The sequence below is a fragment of the Oxyura jamaicensis genome, chromosome 17, assembly GCF_011077185.1.
Source record: "Oxyura jamaicensis isolate SHBP4307 breed ruddy duck chromosome 17, BPBGC_Ojam_1.0, whole genome shotgun sequence".
NCBI classification, from domain to species: domain Eukaryota; kingdom Metazoa; phylum Chordata; class Aves; order Anseriformes; family Anatidae; genus Oxyura; species Oxyura jamaicensis.
In genome coordinates this window covers 732,181-745,791 of record NC_048909.1, presented here as the reverse complement: position 1 = coordinate 745,791, position 13,611 = coordinate 732,181, and the positions used below count along the sequence as shown (strand labels likewise).

At 42.8% G+C, this 13,611-nt stretch overlaps 1 protein-coding gene across 14 annotated transcripts in view; it reads left to right on the top strand.

The window, feature by feature from the left end:
• The window catches only part of EXD3 (exonuclease 3'-5' domain containing 3), a 297,653-nt gene that overhangs the window by 86,605 nt on the left and 197,437 nt on the right, over nucleotides 1-13,611 (top strand). For 10 of the 14 annotated variants that reach the window (XR_004755034.1, XM_035341979.1, XM_035341974.1 and 7 more), the window contains exons 4-5: nucleotides 8,102-8,166; nucleotides 12,323-12,493. The exons of 1 other annotated variant lie outside the window; for it this stretch is intronic. Coding sequence is in view for 12 of the 13 variants with exons in the window: in XM_035341979.1 (XP_035197870.1) it covers nucleotides 8,102-8,166; nucleotides 12,323-12,493 (236 nt within the window). In the remaining variant the exon portion in view is untranslated. The remainder of the gene's footprint in view (nucleotides 1-8,101; nucleotides 8,167-12,322; nucleotides 12,494-13,611) is intronic. 3 more of the 14 variants (XM_035341980.1, XM_035341981.1, XM_035341978.1) reach the window with 2 other exon arrangements.

Below are 13,611 nucleotides of genomic sequence, written 5' to 3'. Positions count from 1 at the left end.
GACTGTGATACAGTATTGCATGTTACCATTAACGCAAGAGACCAAAACCAGAGGCTACAATTTTTGGAATTGGTGGCCTAAGCTGCTGCTTCTACATGCAAGGTCTGTCTGAAAGTTGCAGAAGAACCTCCAGAAGATAAGCTCCCAGATGCTGAACCCCCCACAAAGTGATGCAAGATGTTTTCTGTTTAGTGAAACAAATATCTCATTTTAATTATATGGAAACTTTCCCCTGTGCTTTTGATATGAAGAGAAAACTTCTGGGGGAACCTAACTTATCAGTCTGGCCTATGAACCAAAGCATAAACTGATTTTGCAGTTCCAGTTGTTGCGTGGAGCACAACGTCATGGTGGTGTGTTTGGTGAAGGCAATGCTTTGGTAATGATTCCAGCCAGGGGCACTTTATCTGCTGTAGTGACTCCGCAGGGGCCGTCCAGCCAGGGCCTGTGTGCTGTGCCCACAGAGCTGCTCTCCTCTGGTAAGCAGACTGTCACGTAAGAGGCTGCCAGGGCTGGAAGAAGAGCATCATAAACAGTCACATCTGGTCAACAAGCTCAGGAGTAATGAACCATTCTTGTTAAATGCAAATTCTGGCTACTGAAAATGAGCTGATGTTCGTAATCAGGAGACTGCAAGTGAGGAGCTTGCTTGGTTTTGTTCTTTTTTTTTTTTTTTTTTTAATCTCCTTTTTTTTTTCCTCCTGTCTGATTCGGATACTTCCATGGGCTACAGAAGGTAAAGCCAAATGTATGAATGAAGAACTGGAGGGACATGCAATGAGTTCTTTTCCTTTGGTGAACCTAGCCTCACAGACCTTCCAGAGGGCTAAATCTTTAATGTTAAAATTATAAGGGACGTGTGTGGTGTATGGAGCTTTCAAGACTGCAGTAGCTGCGTGTGGTTGCTTCCCTTTTGGGATCTGAAGCCTTCTGTGCAGTGAAGTTCAAAGCTCTGTGGATGAGAAAGCTGTAGCTAAAATTGGAAACTGAGCCAAAGGCTGGAGAGAGCCAGACATACCTTATTCAGACGGACCTCTCCGTGTTGTTGCTTTGTTGCCTTATTGTTTGAATTCAGCTAAACCAACATAGTTACACCTTTAAAAAGCATATTTGTCTTTTGTGGGAGACGCATTTAAGGAATGGTGGCTGGGCATGCTGAGTGTGTTTTGGAGCTCTAGAAACTGTGCTAAAGCGAAGCAATTTATTGCTTCTGAAATGAAATAGTTTTGTGACATTTGATCCTCTTGTAAATTTTGCACTGGAGATTTCAGTGGTGGGATATAATTAACATTTAAATTGGTTGGGCTCTTAGGGCAGCATTCCTCTGCCTGTCTGCAGACACTGGTACAGTCGACCTTTCCCTGTAAGCAAATAGCTCTGGGGAGCTTTTATTCTTAGTGGGAATCTACTGACTGCAGCTGGTGGGGATTTGGATGAATCATTGAGTCGTTACCCCTTAGTCATAGTGTGCTTGAAAGTGAACTGCTATCATTCCTGGAAATAACCATTTTTGCTAAGACAGAGACTCTGCCTTGAGAAAGTGTAAAAGAGCCTACGACCCCTTTGGTGCAGGTGCATCTGAAATAGGAATGGGCACTCTTGTGAGTGTAAAACCTCCCTGTCCCCAGGATAATTCTAATTTATATTTCAAAGTAACGTGCAGGGGAGGAGAAGGATGCATTGGAAGTTCATCGTCAATTAAAGCGAATTTGCAGATCTGAACAGGAGATGGTGTGAACATTTGCTAGGCAGCTGATGGGGCGTTTTCCCTGCTGCCTCCATGACAGAGGCTCGTATGTCAGCTAGGGACAGTGAGGTACAGCCAAGACAGTGAGAGGAAGAGAAGAACTTTAGGAAGTCCTCCTCATGCTGGTATTTGCTGCTGTAAACCTGAGTTTACACCTGAGTTCTAAACCGGAGTACTACAGGATAGTACTAAAAATGCTTAGAGCAGCAGGCTTCCTTCCAGGCTCTGCAGAAAATTTCCCAAACTGACTCCCCAGAGAGGCTTTTAGCTGTGTGTGGGGTGCCCGGAGTATGTTGCCTTCAACAGATCCACGCTCTCATTCCAATCCCTTTCCATGTGTTGGTTGAACTCTAACTCTGGGGGAAGTACCATGGGTGCTGGCTCCCAAGTGCTTCAGCAGCATCCACAGATATTTGCGTGCCCAAGACGAGTGCGAGCCCCACGGCCATAGCATATGGTGGTCCCTGACCTCACGGGAGCATTGTCAGTTTTGGGGCACGGAGCTGCTGCAGGAAGAGAGGGCAAACACGGCAGTTGCATGGTAGGCACTGCCCTTGCTTTGGCACCAGCCTTGCTAGCAGGGTTTCTCAGCTGTTTGGAACTCTGCCTTTCTGGCTGCTAGCTGAATTGTTTGATTTTTCATTCTTTATGGGAAGAGTTCATACTGGGGAAAACTGTGGTTTTATTACTTCTCCCCACCCACACCTATAACTTACTTGGTACAGTGTTGTGTCTGTTGAGCAAAACCCTTTGTGACATTGATATTCAGAAACAGAACTGAATGAGAACAGTGAAAAAAAGACTTTGGATTTGCAGAAGAAGGTGGCTGGCCCAGCTGTGCTCTTGTATCCACATGGATGCAAAGTAAGCAGAGGGTGCATTTCATTGTGGATGAACAAGGAACTGCAGTCCTTGTCACTCTGGAAAAATAAGGGCAAATTGTGGCTCTGCCATTAAAAGTCATGTACAACACGTGTTCTCAGTAAGAAATGCAGAATGGATCAGTGCGGAGGGCATGGATCGCTGCCAGCCCTCTGCTCAGGATGTTGCATCCACCAAGGTCTGGTCAGCTCCGTGTCAGGATGCTAAGTCTGCCTCTGGCTTCTGCAGCTTCTGGTGTGCTGACTCCCCTTCTCTGGTCCTGCCTCTGAAACTGAGGAAGGTTGATTGCTGCATTAGCCTGGCTGACAGGTCACCTCTGAGCTGGATGCACCCGGGCTGAAACATGGCGATTACTCCAAAAGGAGCAGGAAAAAGCAGAAAGTTGCTGAAGCTGGGCGGGGAACGTGCCCTTCGGAACGTGCTTCCTATTTAAACAAGATTGGAATGTTTATGTTGTGTGCACTCGTTAAAAGCGGGCACAATAAAAACACTTAGAAGGTGTAAAAATCTAGAATTTTCTGTTGAGAAATTTTGTTTCTTTCCAGTTAAGTCGACTTGTTCTGAGAGATCGAATGTTTGTCTGAAGAGAATGTTTCTGTTCATTTTTTGCATCATCAAAGTGATGTTTCTGTTCCCTAATCAGCCTTCTCTTCTACAAATCCAGCACACATTTGATATGAACCACAGACACTTTTCTGAAAAAAAATGAGGCAAAGTAGATTTTGATTAATTCTTAATCCACGTAGTATACTATTTGTTGGATTTCTGTTGCAATCATGACATTTAAATAACCTGTGACACTGCTGAAACAGGGGGTTGCTGAATTTCGCTCTGCTCACCCCTCTCCCTCTGCTGGTTTGTAGATTGCCTGTACATCTATAGATCTTTATTCTGAAATGGAAACAGAGTAGGTGCATTTCTGTTGACATGGAAGTGTCTGGAACTGTTGTTTTCCTTTCAGAAAAAGACCTCAGATGTTTTTGCAGATTGATGGGAGTTCTCACAGAAGATGGATTTCAGGGATTTATTGTGGGGGCTCACAAATCAATGGATAGTACTAAAAATTAACTGATTGTTTAGTGGGGTATTGTACATTTTGCATATTTTGTTGCATATTTCATTAAACATTTATTAAAATCCTGATAATTTTCAAGGTAAAGGTGTAAGCTGTCTGCCTAAAGAAGGTTTAAGCATTTGCATGTTGGTCTTGACCTTTCTTGTCCTTCCTATCCAGGAATTTCAGCTCTAATTGAGTACCTAATATGATCCTGACTTTAAATCACATAATCCCCTTTTCCTTTTTTTATTTTTTTTTCCTTTTTTTTATTTTTTTTCATTTACTTTTTGCAATTTGTGTCTCTTAATTCATTGACTGTAATTCTTCCAGGTCTCAGGCCATGGAGCATTCAATGGCTTTTGACACAACGCAAAAGTGTTGAGAGATTTTTCACTGTTAAATTCTTCCTCTGGGGTTTGATGTCTCACTTTCCCTGTGTGAGACACACAAGTAGCCTCGGTCAGAAAGTGGATTTGTCTTGCCAGGGCATTTCAGCAGAATCAGTGAATAATACAGCAGAATTTTGCAAGGATGCAATAGCAAAACCACTGCTTTACCTCACCAGCCTGCAGGCACAATTTTTGTTGTGATCACAGCAGGTTTTGTGTGATCTATGCACAAAGGAAAAAGAGAGAATGAACAGAAAGCAGTTTATGGCTTTCCTCAAAGACACTTTTCTAACTCAAAAATATAAGCCTTGTGGTTTATATGGTTTTGAAATGTAACCACAGATATTGAGAACTGGAAAAGATCTGATTTACCATCTCCTTCAATTTTGGTACCAGGTTCAGGGCAGATGAAATTTATTTTTGTAATGAAAAATATTAAAAGGAAATATGTTAGTATCTTTAAAACTAATAAATAAATAAAAAGCAGGAACATATTTGGAGAAACTATCATATGAAAAAATCTAGGTCATTTGTACCTTGATGATGTGTAGATGTGTCTCTGCAACCTCCACCAAAGTGCTGTAATCTTGTTTTGGTGAAGCTCTACTAGATGTTTAATGGTTCACAACTCCCTTTCTTTGGAACAGCAAAAGATCAATGTCAGACTATGGGCTTCGTCTTCAAACTTGATCTCGGAACTGAATGGGGTTCACTGTCTGGGACATGTCTCAGCTTCTCTAGTTTGCGAGCTGGGTAGATCTGGCCATGCTTGGCAGCTCGTGGCTGGCAGGAGAGAGAGATGATGTCCTCCTGCTCACCATGCTGTTTGATACGGCACCGTCCTTCTTTTCTTTGTTTTTCTCATTGAATGACCCATTTGCCAATAGTTGGATATCTCTTCATTATGTAGGAGTCTCTGTAGGATTTAACTTTTCTCCAAAAAGGAAGATTCTTAATGTTCTTGATATGTAGAATGTAAAGCTATTTTTCTGGCCTCCTGGACCTATCCTTGCTTTTGCAAACACTGTTCTGTAATCATTTTAATATGTCTATCAAACTTTATCTTAGTAATTGCTGTTTCTTACTCCTATTGCTGTGGCTGGAGGTTGGTCCGATATTTTCCTGTTCTTGTCCCCTGATTTGAGCCCAGATGCATTTGTGGTTCAGTTATGACCATTTGGTTGTCAGATGCTTTGCTTTGTTCTTTCTTCCCTTCTATTTCTTCCTCATTCCCTTTTGCATTGAGCAATCGTCTGCTCTCCCCATTTGCTCTGGAAAGCTTATGAAACTCCTCATAAGGCCCTTGTCCTTCATCCTTGGATATCCTGGCATTAGTTTCCTGCTGTTTCTCCAGTCCTTTCTCAGATGTGGGTGAGCAGGATCTTGTCTGGTATTCTGATGGGAGCTTAACAGTACTGTTACTGCCAAAGACAATTGTTCTCACTTTCTGGGTGCCTGGAGAGCTGAGGGGAATCCAGTCCCCAGAGAGGTCCTGCTGGAGCATGAAAAGAGGATTTTTTCTTAATTTCTTTCAGCAGCCAAAATGATGCAGACCTTCCCATCTACATCTTATTTCCTAGTTTGAGGTTGCGAGGTACAACAGCTCAAGGTGCAGTGTGAACTGTAGCAGCTTTCCCCTCTGGTGGGGCTGGCAGAAGACGAGTGGTACTTTGTGCTCTCGTTTGTTTGGCTCTAGCAGTGTCTGCTTGCCAGTTGTTTGTTACGTAGAGCCTCTGACCATGTTTCATCCCCAGGTACTTCCAAGGTTTTGCCTGGTAAGGGAAGAAACCAAACCGTTTGGACGTCAGCATGCTGAGGTACTGGTTCAGTACTTACTCTCCTTGTTTAATCCCCGCTCCAGAGAATCACCTTGGAGATGCCTCCCCATTATGCACAGAGCAGTGCAGGAGCAAGCCCTTCGCATGCGGCTGAGCAGCCGGAGGAGCGGCTGCAGGCGCAAGGGGCTCCGTTCCCCGGCCCTGGCTGGCCCAGCACCACGGGGAAGTCACCCTGCTGGGGGTACTGCTACTCCCAGGGCCCGGGAGGGATGGGCAACGCTGTTTCCCACTCACCTGTGCCTGCACAGTAGCATGTTGGCAAGATACTGCGGTGTTTAAAAGTGACAGGAGGGATGGTTTTCCTGCGAGTGTGTATTGAAATAAGGGCGAGGTTGGATTTCAGCAACAGGGAGGTAAGGTAGGAAAAAATCACGTAAGAGCAGGGCTTGTTTTGTTGATTGAGGTTTAGAAAGCGTTTTAACCAGTTGAATTATTGGCTGTATCTGAAGTGAAACACTGCTTTCCTAACTGCTCTCATTTCCTGTATCATTCCAGCTTGTTCGCTGCATTAATTGGAGTTCAGATTTACAGTGTATTTGGTTACACACAGGGCTGCATTCTCTTTTTTTTTTTTTCTTCCTTGTGTGTATAAATTTCTTTGGGAGTTGGGCCAAGCTGAGAGCGTATATATGCACACACGCACACATGGGCTGAATTTCACTGTTAGTTGCTAATTTTGTGGGGAAAAGGGATCTGGATTTTTTTTTCTGTTTTCTTGTAAAAAGAGACTTTCCTTTTTCCAAAGAAGAGGCAGCAGCCAGCGTTCAGAGAGTTCAAGATTTCAGAGCAGCAAGAGATGAGAGAAAATAGTATCTTATGAATTGTAAATGTGGCGTTTTCAATTTGGCTGGTGTTTCCCAGAGGTTAGTGGATAATGGAAATGCTATCATTCTTCTTGCTCAACCAATAATCAGCTTGCTACTTAAAATATTTTATAAATACTGTGCTTCAGAGTTGAGTTGGATGAGGTAGAGCTTTTCACAGTTGAAGTAGCTTTTTGTGACCTGAAATATGAAGTGAGATGGGATACTAAATGAGAAACCTAGTGTTTTGAAACAAGTTATTTAGGAACTGTAGAAGGCAGAAAGTGATTTAAAGGATGTTTCCTTTTCAGCTGAACATTTTTCTTTTGGCTTTGTGAAAACATAAGAAGAGGTGCACTATAAGTGTGAGGAGTGTTTTCTGACAACGTGTAGATTTTCAAATTCAGTCTTCGTGTTTAAACTGTTGATACCAGCAGAAGATTTCCATTCAGAATATTGTGAGTCAAAGTTTTTAAGTAAATGACCATGAATTAAATAGAACCAGGTATTAAAAATGTTACTGCTTTTAAAATCAAATATTCCTAAGCATTTAATTCAGAAATAATGATATGATGAATAATATTGGTATGATGAATAATAGTAGGTACAAAATAACAACCAAATGCCAGTTTTCAAATACCTAGGTAAAAAGAAAAAGAGAATAATTCCAATCAACCTTCTTCTGAAACATTTGATCACCCTTTATTTTTTATGCTTGACACTAATCCCAGCAACATTTCACCTTTCCTCCTTCCTCAAGCACCACCTCAGAGCTGCCTGCTGTCAGAGCACGGCCTGCTCCCAGGCTGACATGGGCGAGTTCGGCTCCTGCTCGCCAGGGCTGGCCAAGCAGGGCTTAGCTCCCAAAAAAAGTCACCCATTGCCTCTACCATCCACAGGGTGCAATGAGATTTGCACATTAGAGCCATTTTGTTAAAAGTTTTTGCGCATTGATAATTCCTTTACAGGCTGTGAAAGACACTTACTCTTCTGGGACTGTTTTGTTTGAATATTAAAAAGAGAGAGCTGGCAGGGACACCACTGTGGCTGTATTTGATGCATAGCAGCAGCATGATTTAGTTGTAAATGCACTGATACAGCTTTTCAGTATTTGAGCCGGTGTGGGTGTTTAGTTAAAGCCATGCATGGATGGTGTCTGTTATTTTGTTAGGATCTCAGAGTGAGGGGTTTTAGCACTTTAATCCTGACTGACAGTTGGAAGGTTGGTGGTTTCAAACACAGTGGCACAGAGTAGCTGATTTCTATTCAGTCAACAATGCACCAGTGTGTCTAGGCTGCCTGTACAGAGCCAATAAATCTGTTTTGTTTTGTTTTTCTCCCCCTTTTCTCTCTCTCCCTCTCTCTCTTTCTTTCCCCTCCTCCAGGCCAGGACCCACTCCTACTGCTGAAAACCCTCCAGCTTCTCTGGACAAAGAAAGAGATGAAGAAGGTAAGGCTGTGTAGCTGAGCTTCCCCTCCTCTCTGCGGTTAATAACTCCATGCAGAGCATGTCCAGACGCAGAATGCTTAGGTCAGACCTGCAATTCTTCATGATTGCTTTCAGTTCCAGCACACAGGGAAAGAGCCTGTGCATTTGCAGCAAGAAGTGAAAAGGTAGCTCTGTGTGATGTGAAGCAGTGAAGGGACTCCTATAAAAGAGCTGAAGTTTACAGGGCTGTTACAGGCGGAAAAAAAAAAATAATCAAAGTTGCTTTTGTTTTCTGTTAAACATGTTTTTATCCATTAAATTGAGTGTCTTGGGGGAAAGGGAAGAATATGCCTAGTAGCTGAAAAAATAAGGGTTGAAATCAATAGAAAAAGTGCATTTTGCCAAGTGGAATGATATCAAAACCTTTGTGCTCAGAATTTTTTTTACCCCTTTTTGGTTTAGCTTGGTTTTGCCTTTTAGAGTGGTGAATGTAAGTTACATTGCATCTCTAAAATTAGGGATATATTTTTATACAGCACCCTATGGGCTCTACGTGTAGATTTCTCAGAGGGAGTAAAATAGACTTCATCTAAATTTGGGTGCTTGCAAACTAACAAAAACACTAGATGTATCCGCCTGGTGGTGAGTTTCCCATGTTTAACTCTGTGCTGTTCAGGCATGCTCATAGATGAAATGTTCATTTCTAAAAGACCCCAAAGCCAACAGCTCACCACGTAGCTGTGGAATGTGTCCTGTGTGAAACGGCTGCCGTGGCTATGTTGGTGTACATGCTCCATCCTAGGTATCTGAAGTGTTTAGTCATTGTCCTTGTCTGGCACACTAAGACTTCCCATTACTGATAGTCTGTGGTACCCAGCCTGAATAATTAAACGACTGGAAACCCAGTGTGAGAGGTGCCTTTCCAAATGGTCCGTCACTGACATAAACTTGAGCTCAGCAACTTGGAAGCTTTGAGCTTTCTATCAAGTTTTGTTAGAGTTGGAGGAAAAAAAAATAAGATTTGTTAGGCCTTGAGGGCAGTTAATCTTGCAGAACAACAGTAGGAAATAATCATAATCAACATCCCTGTGCTGTGTACCCTGGGATGTGTGTGGATTGTGAAGAAAAATACTCTGAAAAAGACAAAGCATCCCATTGATGTGTCCCTGGGCAGAGAGCACCACAGCTTTTCTGCTGAGGGTGGAAAAGGTTGAGGATCCCCATGAGTCATGCTGGCAGCTCCGCTCATTGAGTTTGCTCGCTTCTGGACTGATCACCCCAGTAAGGTGCATGGTTTTGCAGAGCATGCGTGCTGAGGCTTCACAGCAGGGCAGGCCCTGTCCTCTTAGTGCCTGTCTTTCAGCCTGTGCTGCCTGCCAGCAGGCATGGACAGCACTGCAGCTCTGAGCCTGGGATGTGTTTCTAAAGCAGGAAGAAAGTCATCTCAGAGAGATGAGGAAGCAGTACGGTGAGACCGGGCGGAGGCACAGCAACAGCTGGTTCTAAGGTGGGGAGCCTAGGGCGAATGTCCCCAGTGGTTTCTGACATGTACCTGTCACGCTAGCACTAAGATGCCCTGATCTTCAGGCATGTGCACCCACAGCAATGCACTTTTTTCAGGAGTACCTGCTGCCCTGCCCTCTGTGCATAACTCAGTGCCTGGTGCTGCTCTTGTCCTAACCACACCAGTATCTGACATTCCAGTTAAAATAAATGAGGGAAGTTGACTTAAATAGAGCACAGCCTGCTTCATTGACATTTAAATGGCCTGCTTCATTGACATTTAAATGGCAGGGAGCTGGTTTGCCTTTTGCTGTGTGGGAGTGTAAGTCAATACTGTCTATTAACTGGTGTGAATCAGTCATCTCCATTAGATGATACCTGTCAGTGTCAAATCAGTGTACATCATCAGAAAGAGGGTACCTGTCCCTGATGTGACCTCAATCCTGGAACATGGTTATAGGAAGTAATCATTTCCTACATAAAAATGATAGTTTTGTGATAACAGATGCATCAGCACACTGCCCTGAGCTGTGAAATAAGGGATCAAAACAGAATGAAGGAGTGTGTAGTTAGAGCATCAGCAAAATTTTCTTATTCCCATGATCTGTCGGGCTGTAGAAATCCCCCAAGGAGCATTCCCTGCCATGGGAATCAATTGAAATGAAAATGACAATTACATGTTTAAGAGGAATCCTTCGCTGGCAGAGAGAGGAGCCAGGCAGTACAGCACTCTTTCCTCTCTGATTTAGGTGTCTCACGCGTTTTTATTTTCATTTTTTTCATTGGTTGGTCATTTCCCCTCAAACAACACATACCGTAATTGAAGTCTTCAGATTGCTAGGAAGTTTGGAGAAGGCTTTGCCCCTGTTTAAAAGTGGAGCAGATAGGAATTCAGGATTAAGCCTAGATGTGTTGTCAATACTCTTGCCAGTTGTGTGTTTGGAGATGCTCTGCATGTGAAAGCAGACTTGGGCTTTTGCAGGACGTGGTGTCTGCTGGCAACCATCCTGCCAAAGCCCAGGCTCTGGTTCCAGCTGAAGGAGGAGCTGAGTGCTGTGGTGAAAGCTCTTGTTCAGTCTAAATGTGCTGAAGTGGGGCTTTGGGGAAAAAAATAAAAAAAGAGAGGCCATTTATAAACAGTGCAATTTAGTTGGCCAGTTGCTTTGTTTTCCTTTGGCTGTTGTGTTGGATATTTGTGGTTGGATAAGATCTTGCCTTCTCCTTCTGCAGAATCTTGCAGTGAAGTTGGAGCCCTGTGTTTAACATTGCAAATTCTTACCACAGTGAAACATACTTACAGGGAGAAAACTGTTATCTAAAGTCACATCTTTGTTAGTCATCAGCTTTTTCTTACTGCATTTGATAATCGAGTGAGAAGGAAACCGTTTCTGTCATAAACGATAGGTTTTGTGGTTTTTCCCAACATGAAAGACACTATGGAAAATAACTGTCTTCCAGTAAATATTGTTGATGAATAAAAAAAGAACAAAGTCATTGGCAAATTTTCTGTAGACTTTCTTTTGTTTTTTCATGCCATTCTTCAAACTTTATGTTGTTTCCACTGGACGCCATGACTGAAGCCATCATATACAGTAAATTACAAGTGCTGGCTGCAGGCAGGAATGAGCATCTTTTAGATTTTGCTTTTTAGCCAGAAAAGAAAGAGAGCAGCTGCTCTTAGTGATTTCTTGTTTTCTGTCTCTGCTTTTGCCTTGCTCCATGCCAGTACGTGTACCATGCAGTGAAAGGTTCTGTGTGGGTACTGAAGGATGCCACTTTTTCACCCTGCCAACCCTCCGAGCACCTTGGAAACTGCTTCTAATGTAAACATCATAAAGATATTGCTCAGTACTGCTAATTTATCACTTCTACCAGATGGGTAGTAAGTAGCCTATTAACATTCACAAAGTGAGTGTACAATTCCTGCACATTTCTAAACACATCACCCTGGGATTCCTAAGATTTATGGCATGGTGCTTTCCCAAGTTCCAAGCCCCTTCCTATGGCCTTTAGTTTTTCTGAGGTGTGCAGTGCATGCCGTGTGGAGGCAGCAGGCAGCCTACACCAAATACCTTGCTCAGATAGGTTTGGAGCAAAGAATAGATTTACATTTATAGTATTGCAATATGACAGGGTGTGGACTTGGGTCTTTTTTTCTTTTAATTCCTGTATATAAAATCCAAACTATTTCAATACTCGCAAATATTGAGGAGCCATTGTGGCTGAAGTGGGTATAAGGTCAAATGTGAAAATTTGTGGTACAGGAGGAGGAGCTTGTCTGAGTTATTACATGCAGGTCTCTTAGAAGATGAGTAGGTTTTTGAGCTCAGTTATCTACCTTCAGTATCACTATTTTCTTAATAACACCCCTTTCTCCAGCTCACTTCTGCCCCTCCCCCAAATCCGTTTTGTCTGCTCCATGGAACAACTTCTCTGTCTTTATGGGATAATTAGTGTGGACAATTGCTGCTTTTCCCATTGGGTTTGAGGTGCACTGAGCCATGAAGGAATCTGTAATGACATGAAAAGTCACTGGAGGCGCGGATGGTGGCTGAATAGCAACAGTTACCTCTCTGAATAGATTAAATTTAAAAAAATAAAGCTTTGTGTACAGCCGGGGGAAGGGAGGATTCACTAATCTTTTTGTACATGACAATGTGGTTTTGTATCTCAGCAGCTCAAGGAAGAAATCAGGCGGGGCTTTGCAGGACTGGAGGACCCATTGGCAGGACTCCTGGACATACTGGAGAGCAGCGGCGATTGGAAGGGGAAGGGGCATTCCCTTGGGTATTACATCACCAGTGAGTTGCAGCTTTGGATGAAAGAGCATCCTGCTGTTCAACAGGTTAGAAAATGAGAGAGCAAGAGAGCCTGGGGAAAGGAGAGGGCAGTTGCTTTTGATGTCCCTCAAGTGTTCCCAATTTCACTTCATTCTGTAGTCTAGTGTCTTCTCTGTAGCCTCACAGAAAGGCAGTGTGACAAGGTGTGAAACTCTTACTGAGATGTTGCAATCTAGTGATGCTGGCCTGAAAATGAAACAACATTAGGAACTATGATGTGAGACCTCTGTTTCCCCTTCCAAGCTGGGATTTCCATCTTTCCAGATCAAACCACTTTGATCAAGCATGGGTCTTTCAGCCTTTGCTGCGCTGGAGGCTTTCCCACTGGAACTCACATCACTGCTGTCAGGATAAACCCAATTGCAGTAATCTGCTCTGCATATTCTTCCAGTTCTGCAAATAGAAGCCAGTTACTTAACTCTTACCATCTGGTGGGGAGCTTTTATCATTGGGAATGCAGAAAATGGTAACAGTACGACTTTTCAGCAGCTGAATGATTGGCTCTGTAATTTTGGGTCATCAGATTTTACATCCTAATGTTTGCCATTCCTTATGCCTTCGTGTATTCTGACCTTCCAAGACTTCCCTTTTTTATATGGTTTTACCTCTGAACTGCTTACAGTTTTACTTTAACAATTTTACTTTACATACTTTTATATGTGTTCTTTCATTTCCCATTCTTCCAAGTGGTTCTTTTTAGACTTTGAGCTGTGTTTAGATTCTCAAAGAGCATTACCATTACAGTATCTGCAAAGTGCAGTGAAGTGCTACTGGCACTGAAATTCCTGTGTCATAAGAGAATGGTCATATAAGAACACAATGATTAATTCTTGTGTCTGTGCATCTTGCTACAATGAATTATAAAAGCAATAAATTGCTTTTCCTCCTACAATGAATTATAAAAGCAATGAATTATAAAAGCAATAGATTGCTTTTCCTGTTGTTCCTGCACCCAGGAGCAAGCCTGGGAATGAAAGCTGAATTCTTAGACTTGATAGGTGAGATGTCCCTTCAGGGGAGTTGCTGGATTCAAAGAATTTCTTCTGGGAACTAGAGGGGAGAATTTCTAAATAGCTGTGTTAGTAAAAGAGGGCATGTTTCCAGTTTCGTATTTTACTTTTGC